We start from the raw sequence: 27,081 nt of genomic DNA, 5'->3' as shown, positions 1-27,081 counted from the left end.
CAACACAACTGCAGCTCCAACAACACCTGCCCACTGGTGCTGACACTAAGTGACAATTCTTAATGTGAGTAATGTAGAAAAACTTAAAATAAATAAAATAATTATTTAATTACTAAAGCAAAAGACTGAGGAAATCCATATCAGGGATAATAAAATAGCATTGATCAGTACCTATTAATATACACTGCCCATTCACTAACATGGATCTTATTTGTTCTTGCAGGCCTCTATTACTAGAACTGTGGCAGGAAACAGCTGTGTGCAGCTCAGCCTCTGGCTGTGACCCCTCAAACGGGACATGTTTCTTCTTGGTGCCCAAGCGCTTGGAGGTCAAAATTTTATGTTTGACCTTGCAGGAGAATCAGACGGCTACATTGCTGCCACCGTCACGTAACACACAGGTATGTCAAATTGATCATTTCAGCACAAATGAAAATGCAGTGAAGTTTAACAATGAGACAGTCTAGTATTTGTTAGTCGTCATCTTTAAGAGAGGTAACATTTACAATGTCTGGTTTTCACCACAGGGAGTCAATGACACAACCTACATCTGTGCAAATAACAATGGTAGTCAAATTCTTCAGTGCTCTTCTGAACAACGGCAAGCTGACTCGCACACCGGTGAGTTCTACTAGAAGTTAAACTTTTGTTATTTGATTGGCATCTTTTAAAAAAGAAATGTTTACAACATTTGTCCTATTTGGTTTACATTAAGGACTAAACAATAAATTTCCCCAATTTTCTTTTCTTTGTGTCATTAGTTTGATAAATGATCATTCTGCCTATCTGCCTTATTCTACCTAAAGATCTTGTGTTGCCTTCACCTGTATTTAACTGTAACAATAAAATACTGATTATCCTAATTACAACCAAACACTGTAAATTCTGTGAGTGCGTTCTGTGGTTGTAATTAAAGTACATACATAGATGCAGGTCTGCTTCTGAGTCTTCTACTCAATATCAAGGCAAATGTTAATTAAACTATGACCATGAACATCAGTTAGAATAATGCGAATGAAAACTCTTTTTGTTGTGATCTGTTTTCTTCTGCAGCTTAAAGTCAACAATGTGAGGGCAAAGTCAGTGGAAAGAACATCCAGTGTCAGTTTGCTGCACAGTACCAGACTCTACTAGCACCACAACTAGAGCAGACACAAGCACTACAAGTTTCTCAATGTCAGTCTCCACTGGAACTTACAATGCCAGTAAGCTAACACATCAACATCACATCAATTGCCCTTTCAACAGACCACTCACACCCAACATTACAGACACTATCACAGACGATATATCAATAGTGGCGAGCTCAGACAAGGAGGAGACAGAGGTATTGTTTGGTCTTGCTTCCCGCGAGCTAGCCAGGGAGCACAGCCATTTATTTAAATCTGCGCAGGAGCACTGCCGCTAGCAAACTGCTCCGCGCCGCAACCACAACAACAACACAAAATGGCGCTCTCTCACCGGGAAACACACAGTTGCAGAGAGAGCGTCACCCGTAACCATGGCAACAGAACATTAATGTCGGTAACAAACCCCGAACAGCTCTGGCCCACTACAATATGTTGTCATGCACTTTAAACACATCAGTGATCTTTTTGTCTATGGTTGTTCTTTCAGGTTCTGATGGTCTGGGAAGCCCTACTGCAAGATAACAACTGGTGTGGTAGACCTGGCAAATGTTAATGCCACTATCAATAATCAGATTAATTCCAACACCACAGCACCACCCAACACAACTGCAGCTCCAACAACACCTGCCCCACTGGTGCCTGACACTAATGTGACAATTCTTAATGTGAGTAATGTAGAAAAACTTAAAATAAATAAAATAATTATTTAATTACTAAAGCAAAAGACTGAGGAAATCCATATCAGGGGATAATAAATAGCATTGATCAGTACCTATTAACATATACACTGCCCCATTCACTAACATGGATCTTATTTGTTCTTGCAGGCCTCTATTACTAGAATGAATGTGGCAGGAAACAGCTGTGTGCAGCTCAGCCCTCTGGCTGTGACCCCTCAAACGGACATGTTTCTTCCTTGGTGCCCAAGCGTTGGAGGTCAAAATTTTATGTTTGACCTTGCAGGAATCAGACGGCTACATTGCTGCCACCCTGTCACGTAACACACAGGTATGTCAAATTTGATCATTTCAGCACAAATGAAAATGCAGTGAAGTTTAACAATGAGACAGTCTAGTATTTTTAGTCGTCATCTTTATAGAGAGGTAACATTTACAATGTCTGGTTTTTCACCACAGGGAGTCAATGACACAACCTACATCTGTGCAAATAACAATGGTGTAGTCAAATTCTTCAGTGCTCTTCTGAACAACGGCAAGCTGACTCGCACACCGGTGAGTTCTACTAGAAGTTAAACTTTTTGTTATTTGATTGGCATCTTTTAAAAAGAAATGTTTACAACATTTGTCCTATTTGGTTTACATTAAGGACTAAACAATAAATTTCCCCAATTTCTTTTCTTTGTGTCATTAGTTTGATAAATGATCATTCTGCCTATCTGCCTTATTCTACCTAAAGATCTTGTGTTGCCTTCACCTGTATTTAACTGTAACAATAAAATACTGATTATCCTAATTACAACCAAACACTGTAAATTCTGTGAGTGCGTTCTGTGGTTGTAATTAAAGTACATACATAGATGCAGGTCTGCCTTCTGAGTCTTCTACTCAATATCAAGGCAAATGTTAATTAAACTATGACCATGAACATCAGTTAGAATAATGCGAATGAAACTCTTTTTGTTGTGATCTGTTTTCTTCTGCAGCTTAAAGTCAACAATGTGAGGGGCAAAGTCAGTGGAAAGAACATCCAGTGTCAGTTTGCTGCCACAGTACCAGACTCTACTAGCACCACAACTAGAGCAGACACAAGCACTACAAGTTCTCAATGTCAGTCTCCACTGGAACTTACAATGCCAGTAAGCTAACACATCAACATCACATCAATTGCCCTTTCAACAGACCACTACACCCAACTTACAGACACTATCACAGACGATATATCAATAGTGTGGCGAGCTCAGACAAGGAGGAGACAGAGGTATTGTTTGGTCTTGCTTCCGCGAGCTAGCCAGGGAGCACAGCCATTTATTTAAATCTGCGCAGGAGCACTGCGCTAGCAAACTGCTCCGCGCCGCAACCACAACAACAACAACACAAAATGGCGCTCTCTCACCGGGAACACACAGTTGCAGAGAGAGCGTCACCCGTAACCATGGCAACAGAACATTAATGTCGGTAACAAAACCCCGAACAGCTCTGGCCCACTACAATATGTTGTCATGCACTTTAAACACAACAGTGATCTTTTTGTCTATGGTTGTTCTTTCAGGTTCTGATGGTCTGGGAAGCCCTACTGCCAAGATAACAACTGGTGTGGTAGACCTGGCAAATGTTAATGCCACTATCAATAATCAGATTAATTCCAACACCACAGCACCACCCAACACAACTGCAGCTCCAACAACACCTGCCCCACTGGTGCCTGACACTAATGTGACAATTCTTAATGTGAGTAATGTAGAAAAACTTAAAAATAAATAAAATAATTATTTAATTACTAAAGCAAAAGACTGAGGAAATCCATATCAGGGGATAATAACATGGCATTGATCAGTACCTATTAACATATACACTGCCGCTTTCACTAACATGGATCTTATTTGTTCTTGCAGGCTCTATTACTAGAACTGAATGTGGCAGGAACAGCTGTGTGCAGCTCAGCCTCTGGCTGTGACCCTCAAACGGGACATGTTTCTTCCTTGGTGCCCAAGCGCTTGGAGGTCAAAATTTTATGTTTGACCTTGCAGGAGAATCAGACGCTACATTGCTGCCACCCTGTCACGTAACACACAGGTATGTCAAATTTGATCATTTCAGCACAATGAAAATGCAGTGAAGTTTAACAATGAGACAGTCTAGTATTTTGTAGTCGTCATCTTTATAGAGAGGTAACATTTACAATGTCTGGTTTTTCACCACAGGGAGTCAATGACACACTACATCTGTGCAAATAACAATGGTGTAGTCAATTCTTCATGCTCTTCTGAACAACGGCAAGCTGACTCGCACACCGGTGAGTTCTACTAGAAGTTAAACTTTTTGTTATTTGATTGGCATCTTTTAAAAAGAAATATTTACAACATTTGTCCTATTTGGTTTACATTAAGGACTAAACAATAAATTTCCCCAATTTTCTTTCTTTGTGTCATTAGTTTGATAAATGATCATTCTGCCTATCTGCCTTATTCTACCTAAAGATTTGTGTTGCCTTCACTGTATTTAACTGTAACAATAAAATACTGATTATCCTAATTACAACCAACACTGTAAATTCTGTGAGTGCGTTCTGTGGTTGTAATTAAAGTACATACATAGATGCAGGTCTGCCTTCTGAGTCTTCTACTCAATATCAAGGCAAATGTTAATTAAACTATGACCATGAACATCAGTTAGAATAATACGAATGAAACTCTTTTTGTTGTGATCTGTTTTCTTCTGCAGCTTAAAGTCAACAATGTGAGGGGCAAAGTCAGTGGAAGAACATCCAGTGTCAGTTTGCTGCCACAGTACCAGACTCTACTAGCACCACAACTAGAGCAGACACAAGCACTACAGTTTCTCAATGTCAGTCTCCACTGGAACTTACAATGCCAGTAAGCTAACACATCAACATCACATCAATTGCCCTTTCAACAGACCACTGACACCCAACATTACAGACACTATCACAGACGATATATCAATATTGTGGCGAGCTCAGACAAGGAGGAGACAGAGGTATTGTTTGGTCTTGCTTCCCGCGAACACACAGTTGCAGAGAGAGCGTCACCCGTAACCATGGCAACAGAACATAAATGTCATAAAAAACCCCGAACAGCCCTGGCCCGCTTCATAGCCCCACCTAAGGGGTCAGTCGTCCCCGACAACCCCATTTCCAACACAAAGTCCTGCAAATGTCCATGTGTCTTCATTCGGCGCGCAGGCCGATCTCGACCACCAGGGGAAGAGTCTCTTGGATGAGAACCTGGGGTGCCGCCAGCATCCCCTGCCCCAGCGGCTGCTGGAGTGGGCGGGCGGTACGGTGAGAGCCTTCCTGGTACAACACCGCCACGCGCCCTGGCCCGGCATGCGGATCGGTACACCACTTCTGTTAGCCGCCCACGACTTCCGCCGGCCCTTGCCAGTGACCGCACAGCCTGGGGGACACCCCTCTCTTGCGAACCGGGCAGTACACCCAAACCTTGTCGCCAGGCACGAAAGCTCCCCTCGGCACCTGGTGTCGCAGGCTCTTTTCTGTCGTACTCCGGCGCTGAACTGGGCCTGGCGGGTGTAGTCATGAACCACTCGCGGCCGCTCCCTCAGCCTCCTGTAGCAGTCCCTGGCCACCAAACGCTCCGGTACCCTGCCTCGGGGACGGGGAAAGGCCCTAGGACGTCTCCTCCCACTCTCTCCATCGGGGCCCCACCCAATGCGGCTGCAGGGGAGCAGTGGGGCGTTGAGTGGGCCCTTCTGTGCCGTACAGGTGTCACAGCAGTGCACATGAAGTTCCACATCCCGTCGACAACCAGGCCAGTAGAACTGCCCCTGAGACGGCGGAGAGTTTTAGCATTCCCATAGTGGCTGGCCCCACCGAGCCGTGGACAAGCTCGAGCACCTGCGACCGCAGCGACCGAGGCACCAACAGCTGCGGGAGATCCTTGCCTTGTTCGGGGCCCGCCATCTCCGGTACAGGAGGCCGTCGTGGGTCTCCAGATTGTTGTACTGGGAGTAGTAGGCCTTCACTTCGGGCCTCTGTCCTGACACCCCTGTCAGCCTGAGCGTCGTGCTGCCTCCAGCAGGCCCCACCTGACCAACGTCGCATCAGCCTCCTGCTCCTGCTTCAGCTGCTGCATGGTCACGAGAGCCATCCCCTCCGTCGGCTTTGGCCCGAGCAGTAGCCACGCCCCATGCCTTGTGGCCCGCTCTCCTGCCGTTTCGAGAGGGGCAGCTGGCGTGGGCGCAGACAGATGGGTTGAGCAGAGCCGGTGTCGATGGCGTGCTGAACTGCTGCGTCTGCCTGCAGTCTCTGGTTCCCTGCTTTGACCACACTGGAGAGCCAGAGTCTCTGTACCAAGAGTGATAGCCAGCTTCGCGGTGTAAACGCAGGCCCCCAGCGGGTCACCAGATCAAGGCGATGATGCACTGGTCTTGGATGTCAGCAAGCCAGAAGTCGTGCACCAGCTCCAGATCCTTCATTCGGATCTGCAACGGTTTCTTACCCCGCATGTCAGTTCTCTCCCCGTCACTGTCATCAGCTGGGTGTCGGTGGGTGACCACCCATCACAAGCGGCCCGGATGTTCCAGGATACACACCAGGTCGTATTAGGGAAATGGTGGACCCCGTGTCCACCAGGGCCTGGCAGGGCTGGTCCTCAACACAGCAGCTCAGGTAGAGTCCCTTCAGGTGCCCGACTAGGCCCGCCACCGTGCATCGTTCTTGGAGGGGGCAGGAAGCTGGAGCGGTGGTCCCTCGCTGTACCGCTCCCCTCTCATCCCCTGAGGCCACATAGTTCTGGCCTTTTGGGCGGGCGCCAAGCAGTCGCGCGCCACGTGGCCAGGCTCATCGCACGGTAGCAGCGTCGGTCGGTCGACGGGGACGCCTCCAGGGCACGAGGGCTGCGGCTGGCATATCCCGTGACCTCCCTCTCACTGTCGCAGTCTGCGGCTCTGATTTGAGGGTAGTTTGGGGGGCGCAACTGCTGGTCAGGTCGCGATGTAAGCACAAGCTCGGCCCTTTCAGCCTCAAGGAGCGCCTCACGGAGAGTCTGAGGCATGGCCAGGCGGACGTGTTGGCGTAGTCGCTCTGGGAAAGTCCTCGCAGGAAAGCATGCAGGCTAAGCTCCTCACGGGGTGCTGCTGGGAACTCTGGATAGCCACGATGAGCATACAGCAACACATCCGCTGCAAAGGTGCCAGGCTCTCCCCCGGCCTACGGCTCCGGTTGGTCAGCTGCTCCTGCTCTGATCAGTGGAGTGCCGCTGCCCAAATCGCCTCTCGAGTGCTATGGTGAGGGTCTGGAGCTCATGCTGCTCTGACGGGCTAGGTCAAGGAGTACCTGCAGTGCATCTCCTTCCAATGCTAGCGCTAAGTTGGTAGCAGCCTCTTCATCGCTCCAGCCATTATGCCTCGCGGCTAGCCGTACTTGTGAGAGGTAGGGCTCTAGCGGGGTTATCCCGTTGTATTTCGGTACCTTAGCTGCCGTTGCAGGCATCACTGCTCGCTGTCGGGGGCCCGGCATGTCGGTCGACAGAGGCAGCCCATGAAGCATTGTCCTAGCGTCGGTCGCCACGGGCTGCTGCCGCGGTGCGCTCGCGCCATCGGGACCCGTCGGGGACTTACATGGCCGCTCGCTTGCTCCAGCCTCTGAGTCTCTCTCTCCATTCCGGCGAGGGTGAGCTATCCCACTTCTGACACCAATGTGGCGAGCTCAGAGAAGGAGGAGACAGAGGTATTGTTTGGTCTTGCTTCCCACGAGCTAGCCAGGGAGCACAGCCATTTATTTAAATCTGCGCAGGAGCACTGCCGCTAGCAAACTGCTCCGCGCTGCAACCACAACAACAACAACACAAAATGGCGCTCTCTCACCGGAAACACACAGTTGCAGAGAGAGCGTCACGCGTAACCATGGCAACAGAACATAAATGTCAATAACAAACCCCGAACAGCCCTGGCCCACTACAATATGTTGTCATGCACTTTAAACACATCAGTGATCTTTTGTCTATGGTTGTTCTTTCAGGTTCTGATGGTCTGGGAAGCCCTACTGCCAAGATAACAACTGGTGTGGTAGACCTGGCAAATGTTAATGCCACTATCAATAATCAGATTAATTCCACACCACAGCACCACCACACAACTGCAGCTCCAACAACACCTGCCCCACTGGTGCCTGACACTAATGTGACAATTCTTAATGTGAGTAATGTAGAAAAACTTAAAAATAAATAAAATAATTATTTAATTACTAAAGCAAAAGACTGAGGAAATCCATATCAGGGGATAATAAATAGCATTGATCAGTACCTATTAACATATACACTGCCCCATTCACTAACATGGATCTTATTTGTTCTTGCAGGCCTCTATTACTAGAACTGAATGTGGCAGGAAACAGCTGTGTGCAGCTCAGCCCTCTGGCTGTGACCCTCAAACGGGACATGTTTCTTCCTTGGTGCCCAAGCGCTTGGAGGTCAAAATTTTATGTTTGACCTTGCAGGAGAATCAGACGGCTACATTGCTGCCACGCTGTCACGTAACACACAGGTATGTCAATTTGATCATTTCAGCACAAATGAAAATGCAGTGAAGTTTAACAATGAGACAGTCTAGTATTTTGTTAGTCGTCATCTTTATAGAGAGGTAACATTTACAATGTCTGGTTTTTCACCACAGGGAGTCAATGACACAACCTACATCTGTGCAAATAACAATGGTGTAGTCAAATTCTTCAGTGCTCTTCTGAACAACGGCAAGCTGACTCGCACACCGGTGAGTTCTACTAGAAGTTAAACTTTTGTTATTTGATTGGCATCTTTTAAAAAGAAATGTTTACAACATTTGTCCTATTTGGTTTACATTAAGGACTAAACAATAAATTTCCCCAATTTTCTTTTCTTTGTGTCATTAGTTTGATAAATGATCATTCTGCCTATCTGCCTTATTCTACCTAAAGATCTTGTGTTGCCTTCACCTGTATTTAACTGTAACAATAAATACTGATTATCCTAATTACAACCAAACACTGTAAATTCTGTGAGTGCGTTCTGTGGTTGTAATTAAAGTACATACATAGATGCAGGTCTGCCTTCTGAGTCTTCTACTCAATATCAAGGCAAATGTTAATTAAACTATGACCATGAACATCAGTTAGAATAATGCGAATGAAAACTCTTTTTGTTGTGATCTGTTTTCTTCTGCAGCTTAAAGTCAACAATGTGAGGGGCAAAGTCAGTGGAAAGAACATCCAGTGTCAGTTTGCTGCCACAGTACCAGACTCTACTAGCACCACAACTAGAGCAGACACAAGCACTACAAGTTTCTCAATGTCAGTCTCCACTGGAACTTACAATGCCAGTAAGCTAACACATCAACATCACATCAATTGCCCTTTCAACAGACCACTCACACCCAACATTACAGACACTATCACAGACGATATATCAATAGTGTGGCGAGCTCAGACAAGGAGGAGACAGAGGTATTGTTTGGTCTTGCTTCCCGCGAGCTAGCCAGGGAGCACAGCCATTTATTTAAATCTGCGCAGGAGCACTGCCGCTAGCAAACTGCTCCGCGCCGCAACCACAACAACAACAACACAAAATGGCGCTCTCTCACCGGGAAACACACAGTTGCAGAGAGAGCGTCACCCGTAACCATGGCAACAGAACATTAATGTCGGTAACAAAACCCCGAACAGCTCTGGCCCACTACAATATGTTGTCATGCACTTTAAACACAACAGTGATCTTTTTGTCTATGGTTGTTCTTTCAGGTTCTGATGGTCTGGGAAGCCCTACTGCCAAGATAACAACTGGTGTGGTAGACCTGGCAAATGTTAATGCCACTATCAATAATCAGATTAATTCCAACACCACAGCACCACCCAACACAACTGCAGCTCCAACAACACCTGCCCACTGGTGCCTGACACTAATGTGACAATTCTTAATGTGAGTAATGTAGAAAAACTTAAAAATAAATAAAATAATTATTTAATTACTAAAGCAAAAGACTGAGGAAATCCATATCAGGGGATAATAAAATAGCATTGATCAGTACCTATTAACATATACACTGCCCCATTCACTAACATGGATCTTATTTGTTCTTGCAGGCCTCTATTACTAGAACTGAATGTGGCAGGAAACAGCTGTGTGCAGCTCAGCCCTCTGGCTGTGACCCCTCAAACGGGACATGTTTCTTCCTTGGTGCCCAAGCGCTTGGAGGTCAAAATTTTATGTTTGACCTTGCAGGAGAATCAGACGGCTACATTGCTGCCACCCTGTCACGTAACACACAGGTATGTCAAATTTGATCATTTCAGCACAAATGAAAATGCAGTGAAGTTTAACAATGAGACAGTCTAGTATTTTGTTAGTCGTCATCTTTATAGAGAGGTAACATTTACAATGTCTGGTTTTTCACCACAGGGAGTCAATGACACAACCTACATCTGTGCAAATAACAATGGTGTAGTCAAATTCTTCAGTGCTCTTCTGAACAACGGCAAGCTGACTCGCACACCGGTGAGTTCTACTAGAAGTTAAACTTTTTGTTATTTGATTGGCATCTTTTAAAAAAGAAATGTTTACAACATTTGTCCTATTTGGTTTACATTAAGGACTAAACAATAAATTTCCCCAATTTTCTTTTCTTTGTGTCATTAGTTTGATAAATGATCATTCTGCCTATCTGCCTTATTCTACCTAAAGATCTTGTGTTGCCTTCACCTGTATTTAACTGTAACAATAAAATACTGATTATCCTAATTACAACCAAACACTGTAAATTCTGTGAGTGCGTTCTGTGGTTGTAATTAAAGTACATACATAGATGCAGGTCTGCCTTCTGAGTCTTCTACTCAATATCAAGGCAAATGTTAATTAAACTATGACCATGAACATCAGTTAGAATAATGCGAATGAAAACTCTTTTTGTTGTGATCTGTTTTCTTCTGCAGCTTAAAGTCAACAATGTGAGGGGCAAAGTCAGTGGAAAGAACATCCAGTGTCAGTTTGCTGCCACAGTACCAGACTCTACTAGCACCACAACTAGAGCAGACACAAGCACTACAAGTTTCTCAATGTCAGTCTCCACTGGAACTTACAATGCCAGTAAGCTAACACATCAACATCACATCAATTGCCCTTTCAACAGACCACTCACACCCAACATTACAGACACTATCACAGACGATATATCAATAGTGTGGCGAGCTCAGACAAGGAGGAGACAGAGGTATTGTTTGGTCTTGCTTCCCGCGAGCTAGCCAGGGAGCACAGCCATTTATTTAAATCTGCGCAGGAGCACTGCCGCTAGCAAACTGCTCCGCGCCGCAACCACAACAACAACAACACAAAATGGCGCTCTCTCACCGGGAAACACACAGTTGCAGAGAGAGCGTCACCCGTAACCATGGCAACAGAACATTAATGTCGGTAACAAAACCCCGAACAGCTCTGGCCCACTACAATATGTTGTCATGCACTTTAAACACATCAGTGATCTTTTTGTCTATGGTTGTTCTTTCAGGTTCTGATGGTCTGGGAAGCCCTACTGCCAAGATAACAACTGGTGTGGTAGACCTGGCAAATGTTAATGCCACTATCAATAATCAGATTAATTCCAACACCACAGCACCACCCAACACAACTGCAGCTCCAACAACACCTGCCCCACTGGTGCCTGACACTAATGTGACAATTCTTAATGTGAGTAATGTAGAAAAACTTAAAAATAAATAAAATAATTATTTAATTACTAAAGCAAAAGACTGAGGAAATCCATATCAGGGGATAATAAAATAGCATTGATCAGTACCTATTAACATATACACTGCCCCATTCACTAACATGGATCTTATTTGTTCTTGCAGGCCTCTATTACTAGAACTGAATGTGGCAGGAAACAGCTGTGTGCAGCTCAGCCCTCTGGCTGTGACCCCTCAAACGGGACATGTTTCTTCCTTGGTGCCCAAGCGCTTGGAGGTCAAAATTTTATGTTTGACCTTGCAGGAGAATCAGACGGCTACATTGCTGCCACCCTGTCACGTAACACACAGGTATGTCAAATTTGATCATTTCAGCACAAATGAAAATGCAGTGAAGTTTAACAATGAGACAGTCTAGTATTTTGTTAGTCGTCATCTTTATAGAGAGGTAACATTTACAATGTCTGGTTTTTCACCACAGGGAGTCAATGACACAACCTACATCTGTGCAAATAACAATGGTGTAGTCAAATTCTTCAGTGCTCTTCTGAACAACGGCAAGCTGACTCGCACACCGGTGAGTTCTACTAGAAGTTAAACTTTTTGTTATTTGATTGGCATCTTTTAAAAAAGAAATGTTTACAACATTTGTCCTATTTGGTTTACATTAAGGACTAAACAATAAATTTCCCCAATTTTCTTTTCTTTGTGTCATTAGTTTGATAAATGATCATTCTGCCTATCTGCCTTATTCTACCTAAAGATCTTGTGTTGCCTTCACCTGTATTTAACTGTAACAATAAAATACTGATTATCCTAATTACAACCAAACACTGTAAATTCTGTGAGTGCGTTCTGTGGTTGTAATTAAAGTACATACATAGATGCAGGTCTGCCTTCTGAGTCTTCTACTCAATATCAAGGCAAATGTTAATTAAACTATGACCATGAACATCAGTTAGAATAATGCGAATGAAAACTCTTTTTGTTGTGATCTGTTTTCTTCTGCAGCTTAAAGTCAACAATGTGAGGGGCAAAGTCAGTGGAAAGAACATCCAGTGTCAGTTTGCTGCCACAGTACCAGACTCTACTAGCACCACAACTAGAGCAGACACAAGCACTACAAGTTTCTCAATGTCAGTCTCCACTGGAACTTACAATGCCAGTAAGCTAACACATCAACATCACATCAATTGCCCTTTCAACAGACCACTCACACCCAACATTACAGACACTATCACAGACGATATATCAATAGTGTGGCGAGCTCAGACAAGGAGGAGACAGAGGTATTGTTTGGTCTTGCTTCCCGCGAGCTAGCCAGGGAGCACAGCCATTTATTTAAATCTGCGCAGGAGCACTGCCGCTAGCAAACTGCTCCGCGCCGCAACCACAACAACAACAACACAAAATGGCGCTCTCTCACCGGGAAACACACAGTTGCAGAGAGAGCGTCACCCGTAACCATGGCAACAGAACATTAATGTCAGTAACAAAACCCCGAACAGCTCTGGCCCACTACAATATGTTGTCATGCACTTTAAACACAACAGTGATCTTTTTGTCTATGGTTGTTCTTTCAGGTTCTGATGGTCTGGGAAGCCCTACTGCCAAGATAACAACTGGTGTGGTAGACCTGGCAAATGTTAATGCCACTATCAATAATCAGATTAATTCCAACACCACAGCACCACCCAACACAACTGCAGCTCCAACAACACCTGCCCCACTGGTGCCTGACACTAATGTGACAATTCTTAATGTGAGTAATGTAGAAAAACTTAAAAATAAATAAAATAATTATTTAATTACTAAAGCAAAAGACTGAGGAAATCCATATCAGGGGATAATAACATGGCATTGATCAGTACCTATTAACATATACACTGCCGCTTTCACTAACATGGATCTTATTTGTTCTTGCAGGCCTCTATTACTAGAACTGAATGTGGCAGGAAACAGCTGTGTGCAGCTCAGCCCTCTGGCTGTGACCCCTCAAACGGGACATGTTTCTTCCTTGGTGCCCAAGCGCTTGGAGGTCAAAATTTTATGTTTGACCTTGCAGGAGAATCAGACGGCTACATTGCTGCCACCCTGTCACGTAACACACAGGTATGTCAAATTTGATCATTTCAGCACAAATGAAAATGCAGTGAAGTTTAACAATGAGACAGTCTAGTATTTTGTTAGTCGTCATCTTTATAGAGAGGTAACATTTACAATGTCTGGTTTTTCACCACAGGGAGTCAATGACACAACCTACATCTGTGCAAATAACAATGGTGTAGTCAAATTCTTCAGTGCTCTTCTGAACAACGGCAAGCTGACTCGCACACCGGTGAGTTCTACTAGAAGTTAAACTTTTTGTTATTTGATTGGCATCTTTTAAAAAAGAAATATTTACAACATTTGTCCTATTTGGTTTACATTAAGGACTAAACAATAAATTTCCCCAATTTTCTTTTCTTTGTGTCATTAGTTTGATAAATGATCATTCTGCCTATCTGCCTTATTCTACCTAAAGATCTTGTGTTGCCTTCACCTGTATTTAACTGTAACAATAAAATACTGATTATCCTAATTACAACCAAACACTGTAAATTCTGTGAGTGCGTTCTGTGGTTGTAATTAAAGTACATACATAGATGCAGGTCTGCCTTCTGAGTCTTCTACTCAATATCAAGGCAAATGTTAATTAAACTATGACCATGAACATCAGTTAGAATAATACGAATGAAAACTCTTTTTGTTGTGATCTGTTTTCTTCTGCAGCTTAAAGTCAACAATGTGAGGGGCAAAGTCAGTGGAAAGAACATCCAGTGTCAGTTTGCTGCCACAGTACCAGACTCTACTAGCACCACAACTAGAGCAGACACAAGCACTACAAGTTTCTCAATGTCAGTCTCCACTGGAACTTACAATGCCAGTAAGCTAACACATCAACATCACATCAATTGCCCTTTCAACAGACCACTGACACCCAACATTACAGACACTATCACAGACGATATATCAATATTGTGGCGAGCTCAGACAAGGAGGAGACAGAGGTATTGTTTGGTCTTGCTTCCCGCGAACACACAGTTGCAGAGAGAGCGTCACCCGTAACCATGGCAACAGAACATAAATGTCAATAACAAAACCCCGAACAGCCCTGGCCCGCTTCATAGCCCCCACCTAAGGGGTCAGTCGTCCCCGACAACCCCATTTCCCAACACAAAGTCCTGCAAATGTCCATGTGTCTTCATTCGGCGCGCAGGCCGATCTCGACCACCAGGGGAAGAGTCTCTTGGATGAGAACCTGGGGTGCCGCCAGCATCCCCTGCCCCAGCGGCTGCTGGAGTGGGCGGGCGGTACGGTGAGAGCCTCTCCTGGTACAACACCGCCACGCGCCCTGGGCCCGGCATGCGGATCCGGTACACCACTTCTGTTAGCCGCCCCACGACTTCCGCCGGCCCTTGCCAGTGACCGCACAGCCTGGGGGACACCCCTCTCTTGCGAACCGGGCAGTACACCCAAACCTTGTCGCCAGGCACGAAAGCTCCCCTCGGCACCTGGTGTCGCAGGCTCTTTTCTGTCGTACTCCGGCGCTGAACTGGGCCTGGCGGGTGTAGTCATGAACCACTCGCGGCCGCTCCCTCAGCCTCCTGTAGCAGTCCCTGGCCACCAACACGCTCCGGTACCCTGCCTCGGGGACGGGGAAAGGCCCTAGGACGTCTCCTCCCACTCTCTCCATCGGGGCCCCCACCCAATGCGGCTGCAGGGGAGCAGTGGGGCGTTGAGTGGGGCCCTTCTGTGCCGTACAGGTGTCACAGCAGTGCACATGAAGTTCCACATCCCGTCGACAACCAGGCCAGTAGAACTGCCCCCTGAGACGGCGGAGAGTTTTAGCATTCCCATAGTGGCTGGCCCCACCGAGCCGTGGACAAGCTCGAGCACCTGCGACCGCAGCGACCGAGGCACCAACAGCTGCGGGAGATCCTTGCCTTGTTCGGGGGCCCGCCATCTCCGGTACAGGAGGCCGTCGTGGGTCTCCAGATTGTTGTACTGGGAGTAGTAGGCCTTCACTTCGGGCCTCTGTCCTGACACCCCTGTCCAGCCTGAGCGTCGTGCTGCCTCCAGCCAGGCCCCCACCTGAACCAACGTCGCATCAGCCTCCTGCTCCTGCTTCAGCTGCTGCATGGTCAACGAGAGCCATCCCCCTCCGTCGGCTTTGGCCCGAGCAGTAGCCACGCCCCATGCCTTGTGGGCCCGCTCTCCCTGCCGTTTCGAGAGGGGCAGCTGGCGTGGGCGCAGACAGATGGGTTGAGCAGAGCCGGTGTCGATGGCGTGCTGAACCTGCTGCGTCTGCCTGCAGTCTCTGGTTCCCTGCTTTTGACCACACTGGAGAGCCAGAGTCTCTGTACCAAGAGTGATAGCCAGCTTCGCGGTGTAAACGCAGGCCCCCCAGCGGGTCACCAGATCAAGGCCGATGATGCACTGGTCTTGGATGTCAGCAAGCCAGAAGTCGTGCACCAGCTCCAGATCCTTCATTCGGATCTGCAACGGTTTCTTACCCCGCATGTCAGTTCTCTCCCCCGTCACTGTCATCAGCTGGGTGTCGGTGGGTGACCAACCCATCACAAGCGGCCCGGATGTTCCAGGATACACACCAGGTCGTATTAGGGAAATGGTGGACCCCGTGTCCACCAGGGCCTGGCAGGGCTGGTCCTCAACACAGCAGCTCAGGTAGAGTCCCTTCAGGTGCCCGACTAGGCCCGCCACCGTGCATCGTTCTTGGAGGGGGGCAGGAAGCTGGAGCGGTGGTCCCCTCGCTGTACCGCTCCCCTCTCATCCCCCTGAGGCCACATAGTTCTGGCCTTTTGGGCGGGCGCCAAGCAGTCGCGCGCCACGTGGCCAGGCTCATCGCACCGGTAGCAGCGGTCGGTCGGTCGACGGGGACGCCTCCAGGGCACCGAGGGCTGCGGCTGGCATATCCCCGTGACCTCCCTCTCACTGTCGCAGTCTGCGGCTCTGATTTGAGGGTAGTTTGGGGGGCGCAACTGCTGGTCAGGTCGCGATGTAAGCACAAGCTCGGCCCTTTCAGCCTCAAGGAGCGCCTCACGGAGAGTCTGAGGCATGGCCAGGCGGACGTGTTGGCGTAGTCGCTCTGGGAAAAGTCCTCGCAGGAAAGCATGCAGGCTAAGCTCCTCACGGGGTGCTGCTGGGAACTCTGGATAGCCACGATGAGCATACAGCAACACATCCGCTGCAAAGGTGCCCAGGCTCTCCCCCGGCCTACGGCTCCGGTTGGTCAGCTGCTCCCTGCTCTGATCAGTGGAGTGCCGCTGCCCAAATCGCCTCTCGAGTGCTATGGTGAGGGTCTGGAGCTCATGCTGCTCTGACGGGGCTAGGTCAAGGAGTACCTGCAGTGCATCTCCTTCCAATGCTAGCGCTAAGTTGGTAGCAGCCTCTTCATCGCTCCAGCCATTATGCCTCGCGGCTAGCCGTACTTGTGAGAGGTAGGGCTCTAGCGGGGTTATCCCGTTGTATTTCGGTACCTTAGCTGCCGTTGCAGGCATCACTGCTCGCTGTCGGGGGCCCGGCATGTCGGTCGACAGAGGCAGCCCATGAAGCATTGTCCTAGCGTCGGTCGCCACGGGCTGCTGCCGCGGTGCGCTCGCGCCATCGGGACCCGTCGGGGGACTTACATGGCCGCTCGCTTGCTCCAGCCTCTGAGTCTCTCTCTCCATTCCGGCGAGGGTGAGCTATCCCACTTCTGACACCAATGTGGCGAGCTCAGAGAAGGAGGAGACAGAGGTATTGTTTGGTCTTGCTTCCCACGAGCTAGCCAGGGAGCACAGCCATTTATTTAAATCTGCGCAGGAGCACTGCCGCTAGCAAACTGCTCCGCGCTGCAACCACAACAACAACAACACAAAATGGCGCTCTCTCACCCGGAAACACACAGTTGCAGAGAGAGCGTCACGCGTAACCATGGCAACAGAACATAAATGTCAATAACAAATCCCCGAACAGCCCTGGCCCACTACAATATGTTGTCATGCACTTTAAACACATCAGTGATCTTTTTGTCTATGGTTGTTCTTTCAGGTTCTGATGGTCTGGGAAGCCCTACTGCCAAGATAACAACTGGTGTGGTAGACCTGGCAAATGTTAATGCCACTATCAATAATCAGATTAATTCCAACACCACAGCACCACCCAACACAACTGCAGCTCCAACAACACCTGCCCCACTGGTGCCTGACACTAATGTGACAATTCTTAATGTGAGTAATGTAGAAAAACTTAAAAATAAATAAAATAATTATTTAATTACTAAAGCAAAAGACTGAGGAAATCCATATCAGGGGATAATAAAATAGCATTGATCAGTACCTATTAACATATACACTGCCCCATTCACTAACATGGATCTTATTTGTTCTTGCAGGCCTCTATTACTAGAACTGAATGTGGCAGGAAACAGCTGTGTGCAGCTCAGCCCTCTGGCTGTGACCCCTCAAACGGGACATGTTTCTTCCTTGGTGCCCAAGCGCTTGGAGGTCAAAATTTTATGTTTGACCTTGCAGGAGAATCAGACGGCTACATTGCTGCCACGCTGTCACGTAACACACAGGTATGTCAAATTTGATCATTTCAGCACAAATGAAAATGCAGTGAAGTTTAACAATGAGACAGTCTAGTATTTTGTTAGTCGTCATCTTTATAGAGAGGTAACATTTACAATGTCTGGTTTTTCACCACAGGGAGTCAATGACACAACCTACATCTGTGCAAATAACAATGGTGTAGTCAAATTCTTCAGTGCTCTTCTGAACAACGGCAAGCTGACTCGCACACCGGTGAGTTCTACTAGAAGTTAAACTTTTTGTTATTTGATTGGCATCTTTTAAAAAAGAAATGTTTACAACATTTGTCCTATTTGGTTTACATTAAGGACTAAACAATAAATTTCCCCAATTTTCTTTTCTTTGTGTCATTAGTTTGATAAATGATCATTCTGCCTATCTGCCTTATTCTACCTAAAGATCTTGTGTTGCCTTCACCTGTATTTAACTGTAACAATAAAATACTGATTATCCTAATTACAACCAAACACTGTAAATTCTGTGAGTGCGTTCTGTGGTTGTAATTAAAGTACATACATAGATGCAGGTCTGCCTTCTGAGTCTTCTACTCAATATCAAGGCAAATGTTAATTAAACTATGACCATGAACATCAGTTAGAATAATGCGAATGAAAACTCTTTTTGTTGTGATCTGTTTTCTTCTGCAGCTTAAAGTCAACAATGTGAGGGGCAAAGTCAGTGGAAAGAACATCCAGTGTCAGTTTGCTGCCACAGTACCAGACTCTACTAGCACCACAACTAGAGCAGACACAAGCACTACAAGTTTCTCAATGTCAGTCTCCACTGGAACTTACAATGCCAGTAAGCTAACACATCAACATCACATCAATTGCCCTTTCAACAGACCACTCACACCCAACATTACAGACACTATCACAGACGATATATCAATAGTGTGGCGAGCTCAGACAAGGAGGAGACAGAGGTATTGTTTGGTCTTGCTTCCCGCGAGCTAGCCAGGGAGCACAGCCATTTATTTAAATCTGCGCAGGAGCACTGCCGCTAGCAAACTGCTCCGCGCCGCAACCACAACAACAACAACACAAAATGGCGCTCTCTCACCGGGAAACACACAGTTGCAGAGAGAGCGTCACCCGTAACCATGGCAACAGAACATTAATGTCGGTAACAAAACCCCGAACAGCTCTGGCCCACTACAATATGTTGTCATGCACTTTAAACACAACAGTGATCTTTTTGTCTATGGTTGTTCTTTCAGGTTCTGATGGTCTGGGAAGCCCTACTGCCAAGATAACAACTGGTGTGGTAGACCTGGCAAATGTTAATGCCACTATCAATAATCAGATTAATTCCAACACCACAGCACCACCCAACACAACTGCAGCTCCAACAACACCTGCCCCACTGGTGCCTGACACTAATGTGACAATTCTTAATGTGAGTAATGTAGAAAAACTTAAAAATAAATAAAATAATTATTTAATTACTAAAGCAAAAGACTGAGGAAATCCATATCAGGGGATAATAAAATAGCATTGATCAGTACCTATTAACATATACACTGCCCCATTCACTAACATGGATCTTATTTGTTCTTGCAGGCCTCTATTACTAGAACTGAATGTGGCAGGAAACAGCTGTGTGCAGCTCAGCCCTCTGGCTGTGACCCCTCAAACGGGACATGTTTCTTCCTTGGTGCCCAAGCGCTTGGAGGTCAAAATTTTATGTTTGACCTTGCAGGAGAATCAGACGGCTACATTGCTGCCACCCTGTCACGTAACACACAGGTATGTCAAATTTGATCATTTCAGCACAAATGAAAATGCAGTGAAGTTTAACAATGAGACAGTCTAGTATTTTGTTAGTCGTCATCTTTATAGAGAGGTAACATTTACAATGTCTGGTTTTTCACCACAGGGAGTCAATGACACAACCTACATCTGTGCAAATAACAATGGTGTAGTCAAATTCTTCAGTGCTCTTCTGAACAACGGCAAGCTGACTCGCACACCGGTGAGTTCTACTAGAAGTTAAACTTTTTGTTATTTGATTGGCATCTTTTAAAAAAGAAATGTTTACAACATTTGTCCTATTTGGTTTACATTAAGGACTAAACAATAAATTTCCCCAATTTTCTTTCTTTGTGTCATTAGTTTGATAAATGATCATTCTGCCTATCTGCCTTATTCTACCTAAAGATCTTGTGTTGCCTTCACCTGTATTTAACTGTAACAATAAAATACTGATTATCCTAATTACAACCAAACACTGTAAATTCTGTGAGTGCGTTCTGTGGTTGTAATTAAAGTACATACATAGATGCAGGTCTGCCTTCTGAGTCTTCTACTCAATATCAAGGCAAATGTTAATTAAACTATGACCATGAACATCAGTTAGAATAATGCGAATGAAAACTCTTTTTGTTGTGATCTGTTTTCTTCTGCAGCTTAAAGTCAACAATGTGAGGGGCAAAGTCAGTGGAAAGAACATCCAGTGTCAGTTTGCTGCCACAGTACCAGACTCTACTAGCACCACAACTAGAGCAGACACAAGCACTACAAGTTTCTCAATGTCAGTCTCCACTGGAACTTACAATGCCAGTAAGCTAACACATCAACATCACATCAATTGCCCTTTCAACAGACCACTCACACCCAACATTACAGACACTATCACAGACGATATATCAATAGTGTGGCGAGCTCAGACAAGGAGGAGACAGAGGTATTGTTTGGTCTTGCTTCCCGCGAGCTAGCCAGGGAGCACAGCCATTTATTTAAATCTGCGCAGGAGCACTGCCGCTAGCAAACTGCTCCGCGCCGCAACCACAACAACAACAACACAAAATGGCGCTCTCTCACCGGGAAACACACAGTTGCAGAGAGAGCGTCACCCGTAACCATGGCAACAGAACATTAATGTCGGTAACAAAACCCCGAACAGCTCTGGCCCACTACAATATGTTGTCATGCACTTTAAACACATCAGTGATCTTTTTGTCTATGGTTGTTCTTTCAGGTTCTGATGGTCTGGGAAGCCCTACTGCCAAGATAACAACTGGTGTGGTAGACCTGGCAAATGTTAATGCCACTATCAATAATCAGATTAATTCCAACACCACAGCACCACCCAACACAACTGCAGCTCCAACAACACCTGCCCCACTGGTGCCTGACACTAATGTGACAATTCTTAATGTGAGTAATGTAGAAAAACTTAAAAATAAATAAAATAATTATTTAATTACTAAAGCAAAAGACTGAGGAAATCCATATCAGGGGATAATAAAATAGCATTGATCAGTACCTATTAACATATACACTGCCCCATTCACTAACATGGATCTTATTTGTTCTTGCAGGCCTCTATTACTAGAACTGAATGTGGCAGGAAACAGCTGTGTGCAGCTCAGCCCTCTGGCTGTGACCCCTCAAACGGGACATGTTTCTTCCTTGGTGCCCAAGCGCTTGGAGGTCAAAATTTTATGTTTGACCTTGCAGGAGAATCAGACGGCTACATTGCTGCCACCCTGTCACGTAACACACAGGTATGTCAAATTTGATCATTTCAGCACAAATGAAAATGCAGTGAAGTTTAACAATGAGACAGTCTAGTATTTTGTTAGTCGTCATCTTTATAGAGAGGTAACATTTACAATGTCTGGTTTTTCACCACAGGGAGTCAATGACACAACCTACATCTGTGCAAATAACAATGGTGTAGTCAAATTCTTCAGTGCTCTTCTGAACAACGGCAAGCTGACTCGCACACCGGTGAGTTCTACTAGAAGTTAAACTTTTTGTTATTTGATTGGCATCTTTTAAAAAGAAATGTTTACAACATTTGTCCTATTTGGTTTACATTAAGGACTAAACAATAAATTTCCCCAATTTTCTTTTCTTTGTGTCATTAGTTTGATAAATGATCATTCTGCCTATCTGCCTTATTCTACCTAAAGATCTTGTGTTGCCTTCACCTGTATTTAACTGTAACAATAAAATACTGATTATCCTAATTACAACCAAACACTGTAAATTCTGTGAGTGCGTTCTGTGGTTGTAATTAAAGTACATACATAGATGCAGGTCTGCCTTCTGAGTCTTCTACTCAATATCAAGGCAAATGTTAATTAAACTATGACCATGAACATCAGTTAGAATAATGCGAATGAAAACTCTTTTTGTTGTGATCTGTTTTCTTCTGCAGCTTAAAGTCAACAATGTGAGGGGCAAAGTCAGTGGAAAGAACATCCAGTGTCAGTTTGCTGCCACAGTACCAGACTCTACTAGCACCACAACTAGAGCAGACACAAGCACTACAAGTTTCTCAATGTCAGTCTCCACTGGAACTTACAATGCCAGTAAGCTAACACATCAACATCACATCAATTGCCCTTTCAACAGACCACTCACACCCAACATTACAGACACTATCACAGACGATATATCAATAGTGTGGCGAGCTCAGACAAGGAGGAGACAGAGGTATTGTTTGGTCTTGCTTCCCGCGAGCTAGCCAGGGAGCACAGCCATTTATTTAAATCTGCGCAGGAGCACTGCCGCTAGCAAACTGCTCCGCGCCGCAACCACAACAACAACAACACAAAATGGCGCTCTCTCACCGGGAAACACACAGTTGCAGAGAGAGCGTCACCCGTAACCATGGCAACAGAACATTAATGTCGTAACAAAACCCGAACAGCTCTGGCCCACTACAATATGTTGTCATGCACTTTAAACACAACAGTGATCTTTTTGTCTATGGTTGTTCTTTCAGGTTCTGATGGTCTGGGAAGCCCTACTGCCAAGATAACAACTGGTGTGGTAGACCTGGCAAATGTTAATGCCACTATCAATAATCAGATTAATTCCAACACCACAGCACCACCAACACAACTGCAGCTCCAACAACACCTGCCCCACTGGTGCCTGACACTAATGTGACAATTCTTAATGTGAGTAATGTAGAAAACTTAAAAATAAATAAAATAATATTTAATTACTAAAGCAAAAGACTGAGGAAATCCATATCAGGGGATAATAACATGCATTGATCAGTACCTATTAACATATACACTGCCCCATTCACTAACATGGATCTTATTTGTTCTTGCAGGCCTCTATTACTAGAACTGAATGTGGCAGGAAACAGCTGTGTGCAGCTCAGCCCTCTGGCTGTGACCCCTCAAACGGGACATGTTTCTTCCTTGGTGCCCAAGCGCTTGGAGGTCAAAATTTTATGTTTGACCTTGCAGGAGAATCAGACGGCTACATTGCTGCCACCTGTCACGTAACACACAGGTATGTCAAATTTGATCATTTCAGCACAAATGAAAATGCAGTGAAGTTTAACAATGAGACAGTCTAGTATTTTGTTAGTCGTCATCTTTATAGAGAGGTAACATTTACAATGTCTGGTTTTTCACCACAGGGAGTCAATGACACAACCTACATCTGTGCAAATAACAATGGTGTAGTCAAATTCTTCAGTGCTCTTCTGAACAACGGCAAGCTGACTCGCACACCGGTGAGTTCTACTAGAAGTTAAACTTTTTGTTATTTGATTGGCATCTTTTAAAAAAGAAATATTTACAACATTTGTCCTATTTGGTTTACATTAAGGACTAAACAATAAATTTCCCCAATTTTCTTTTCTTTGTGTCATTAGTTTGATAAATGATCATTCTGCCTATCTGCCTTATTCTACCTAAAGATCTTGTGTTGCCTTCACCTGTATTTAACTGTAACAATAAAATACTGATTATCCTAATTACAACCAAACACTGTAAATTCTGTGAGTGCGTTCTGTGGTTGTAATTAAAGTACATACATAGATGCAGGTCTGCCTTCTGAGTCTTCTACTCAATATCAAGGCAAATGTTAATTAAACTATGACCATGAACATCAGTTAGAATAATACGAATGAAAACTCTTTTTGTTGTGATCTGTTTTCTTCTGCAGCTTAAAGTCAACAATGTGAGGGGCAAAGTCAGTGGAAAGAACATCCAGTGTCAGTTTGCTGCCACAGTACCAGACTCTACTAGCACCACAACTAGAGCAGACACAAGCACTACAAGTTTCTCAATGTCAGTCTCCACTGGAACTTACAATGCCAGTAAGCTAACACATCAACATCACATCAATTGCCCTTTCAACAGACCACTGACACCCAACATTACAGACACTATCACAGACGATATATCAATATTGTGGCGAGCTCAGACAAGGAGGAGACAGAGGTATTGTTTGTCTTGCTTCCGCGAACACACAGTTGCAGAGAGAGCGTCACCCGTAACCATGGCAACAGAACATAAATGTCAATAACAAAACCCCGAACAGCCCTGGCCCGCTTCATAGCCCCCACCTAAGGGTCAGTCGTCCCCGACAACCCCATTTCCCAACACAAAGTCCTGCAAATGTCCATGTGTCTTCATTCGGCGCGCAGGCCGATCTCGACCACCAGGGGAAGAGTCACTTGGATGAGAACCTGGGGTGCCGCCAGCATCCCCTGCCCCAGCGGCTGCTGGAGTGGGCGGGCGGTACGGTGAGAGCCTCTCCTGGTACAACACCGCCACGCGCCCTGGGCCCGGCATGCGGATCCGGTACACCACTTCTGTTAGCCGCCCCACGACTTCCGCCGGCCCTTGCCAGTGACCGCACAGCCTGGGGGACACCCCTCTCTTGCGAACCGGGCAGTACACCCAAACCTTGTCGCCAGGCACGAAAGCTCCCCCTCGGCACCTGGTGTCGCAGGCTCTTTTCTGTCGTACTCCGGCGCTGAACTGGGCCTGGCGGGTGTAGTCATGAACCACTCGCGGCCGCTCCCTCAGCCTCCTGTAGCAGTCCCTGGCCACCAACACGCTCCGGTACCCTGCCTCGGGGACGGGGAAAGGCCCTAGGACGTCTCCTCCCACTCTCTCCATCGGGGCCCCACCCAATGCGGCTGCAGGGGAGCAGTGGGGCGTTGAGTGGGGCCCTTCTGTGCCGTACAGGTGTCACAGCAGTGCACATGAAGTTCCACATCCCGTCGACAACCAGGCCAGTAGAACTGCCCCTGAGACGGCGGAGAGTTTTAGCATTCCCATAGTGGCTGGCCCCCACCGAGCCGTGGACAAGCTCGAGCACCTGCGACCGCAGCGACCGAGGCACCAACAGCTGCGGGAGATCCTTGCCTGTTCGGGGCCCGCCATCTCCGGTACAGGAGGCCGTCGTGGGTCTCCAGATTGTTGTACTGGGAGTAGTAGGCCTTCACTTCGGGCCTCTGTCCTGACACCCCTGTCCAGCCTGAGCGTCGTGCTGCCTCCAGCCAGGCCCCCACCTGAACCAACGTCGCATCAGCCTCCTGCTCCTGCTTCAGCTGCTGCATGGTCAACGAGAGCCATCCCCCTCCGTCGGCTTTGGCCCGAGCAGTAGCCACGCCCCATGCCTGTGGGCCCGCTCTCCCTGCCGTTTCGAGAGGGGCAGCTGGCGTGGGCGCAGACAGATGGGTTGAGCAGAGCCGGTGTCGATGGCGTGCTGAACCAGCTGCGTCTGCCTGCAGTCTCTGGTTCCCTGCTTTTGACCACACTGGAGAGCCAGAGTCTCTGTACCAAGAGTGATAGCCAGCTTCGCGGTGTAAACGCAGGCCCCCAGCGGGTCACCAGATCAAGGCCGATGATGCACTGGTCTTGGATGTCAGCAAGCCAGAAGTCGTGCACCAGCTCCAGATCCTTCATTCGGATCTGCAACGGTTTCTTACCCCGCATGTCAGTTCTCTCCCCCGTCACTGTCATCAGCTGGGTGTCGGTGGGTGACCAACCCATCACAAGCGGCCCGGATGTTCCAGGATACACACCAGGTCGTATTAGGGAAATGGTGGACCCCGTGTCCACCAGGGCCTGGCAGGGCTGGTCCTCAACACAGCAGCTCAGGTAGAGTCCCTTCAGGTGCCCGACTAGGCCCGCCACCGTGCATCGTTCTTGGAGGGGGCAGGAAGCTGGAGCGGTGGTCCCCTCGCTGTACCGCTCCCCTCTCATCCCCCTGAGGCCACATAGTTCTGGCCTTTGGGCGGGCGCCAAGCAGTCGCGCGCCACGTGGCCAGGCTCATCGCACCGGTAGCAGCGGTCGGTCGGTCGACGGGGACGCCTCCAGGGCACCGAGGGCTGCGGCTGGCATATCCCCGTGACCTCCCTCTCACTGTCGCAGTCTGCGGCTCTGATTTGAGGTAGTTTGGGGGGCGCAACTGCTGGTCAGGTCGCGATGTAAGCACAAGCTCGGCCCTTTCAGCCTCAAGGAGCGCCTCACGGAGAGTCTGAGGCATGGCCAGGCGGACGTGTTGGCGTAGTCGCTCTGGGAAAAGTCCTCGCAGGAAAGCATGCAGGCTAAGCTCCTCACGGGGTGCTGCTGGGAACTCTGGATAGCCACGATGAGCATACAGCAACACATCCGCTGCAAAGGTGCCCAGGCTCTCCCCCGGCCTACGGCTCCGGTTGGTCAGCTGCTCCCTGCTCTGATCAGTGGAGTGCCGCTGCCCAAATCGCCTCTCGAGTGCTATGGTGAGGGTCTGGAGCTCATGCTGCTCTGACGGGGCTAGGTCAAGGAGTACCTGCAGTGCATCTCCTTCCAATGCTAGCGCTAAGTTGGTAGCAGCCTCTTCATCGCTCCAGCCATTATGCCTCGCGGCTAGCCGTACTTGTGAGAGGTAGGCTCTAGCGGGTTATCCCGTTGTATTTCGGTACCTTAGCTGCCGTTGCAGGCATCACTGCTCGCTGTCGGGGGCCCGGCATGTCGGTCGACAGAGGCAGCCCATGAAGCATTGTCCTAGCGTCGGTCGCCACGGGCTGCTGCCGCGGTGCGCTCGCGCCATCGGGACCCGTCGGGGGACTTACATGGCCGCTCGCTTGCTCCAGCCTCTGAGTCTCTCTCTCCATTCCGGCGAGGGTGAGCTATCCCACTTCTGACACCAATGTGGCGAGCTCAGAGAAGGAGGAGACAGAGGTATTGTTTGGT

The 27,081-nt window shown here is 47.1% G+C and overlaps 1 protein-coding gene and 1 long non-coding RNA gene across 2 annotated transcripts; both read left to right on the top strand.

Moving 5' to 3' along the window:
• The first annotated feature begins 2,093 nt into the window (after positions 1-2,093).
• LOC109197998 (uncharacterized) lies at positions 2,094-2,905 on the top strand. The gene is made up of 3 exons (XR_002058993.1): positions 2,094-2,138; positions 2,267-2,362; positions 2,794-2,905. It is a non-coding gene; the product is annotated as an uncharacterized LOC109197998 (long non-coding RNA).
• Positions 2,906-7,408: 4,503 nt separating this feature from the next.
• LOC109197997 (uncharacterized protein YMR317W) lies at positions 7,409-24,992 on the top strand. Its single transcript, XM_019353692.1, has 34 exons — positions 7,409-7,460; positions 7,809-7,984; positions 8,462-8,557; positions 8,989-9,113; positions 9,666-9,738; positions 9,903-10,088; positions 10,219-10,314; positions 10,749-10,902; positions 11,321-11,499; positions 11,664-11,849; positions 11,980-12,075; positions 12,510-12,663; positions 13,082-13,260; positions 13,425-13,610; positions 13,741-13,836; positions 14,271-14,424; positions 17,592-17,770; positions 17,935-18,120; positions 18,251-18,346; positions 18,781-18,934; positions 19,353-19,531; positions 19,696-19,881; positions 20,012-20,107; positions 20,541-20,694; positions 21,113-21,291; positions 21,456-21,641; positions 21,772-21,867; positions 22,301-22,454; positions 22,871-23,018; positions 23,210-23,321; positions 23,525-23,620; positions 24,055-24,120; positions 24,539-24,695; positions 24,847-24,992. Exons 1-34 carry the CDS (start codon positions 7,409-7,411, stop codon positions 24,990-24,992), a joined length of 4,758 nt encoding a protein of 1,585 aa, XP_019209237.1.
• Positions 24,993-27,081: the final 2,089 nt, after the last annotated feature.

This window comes from Oreochromis niloticus, unplaced genomic scaffold (genome assembly GCF_001858045.2).
Source record: "Oreochromis niloticus isolate F11D_XX unplaced genomic scaffold, O_niloticus_UMD_NMBU tig00001097_pilon, whole genome shotgun sequence".
Classification (NCBI taxonomy): Eukaryota; Metazoa; Chordata; class Actinopteri; order Cichliformes; family Cichlidae; genus Oreochromis; species Oreochromis niloticus.
The sequence above is the reverse complement of the archived record's forward strand: the minus strand, read 5'-3'. Positions and strand labels throughout refer to the sequence as shown.

Bases quoted from the DNA above. Each gene is read 5' to 3' on its own strand.
- LOC109197997 (XM_019353692.1), top strand. From the start codon at position 7,409: ATGGCCGCTCGCTTGCTCCAGCCTCTGAGTCTCTCTCTCCATTCCGGC. The intron at 9,739-9,902 runs GTGAGTAATGTA...TTGTTCTTGCAG, and splicing joins CTAATGTGACAATTCTTAAT to GCCTCTATTACTAGAACTGA. The intron at 13,261-13,424 runs GTGAGTAATGTA...TTGTTCTTGCAG, and splicing joins CTAATGTGACAATTCTTAAT to GCCTCTATTACTAGAACTGA.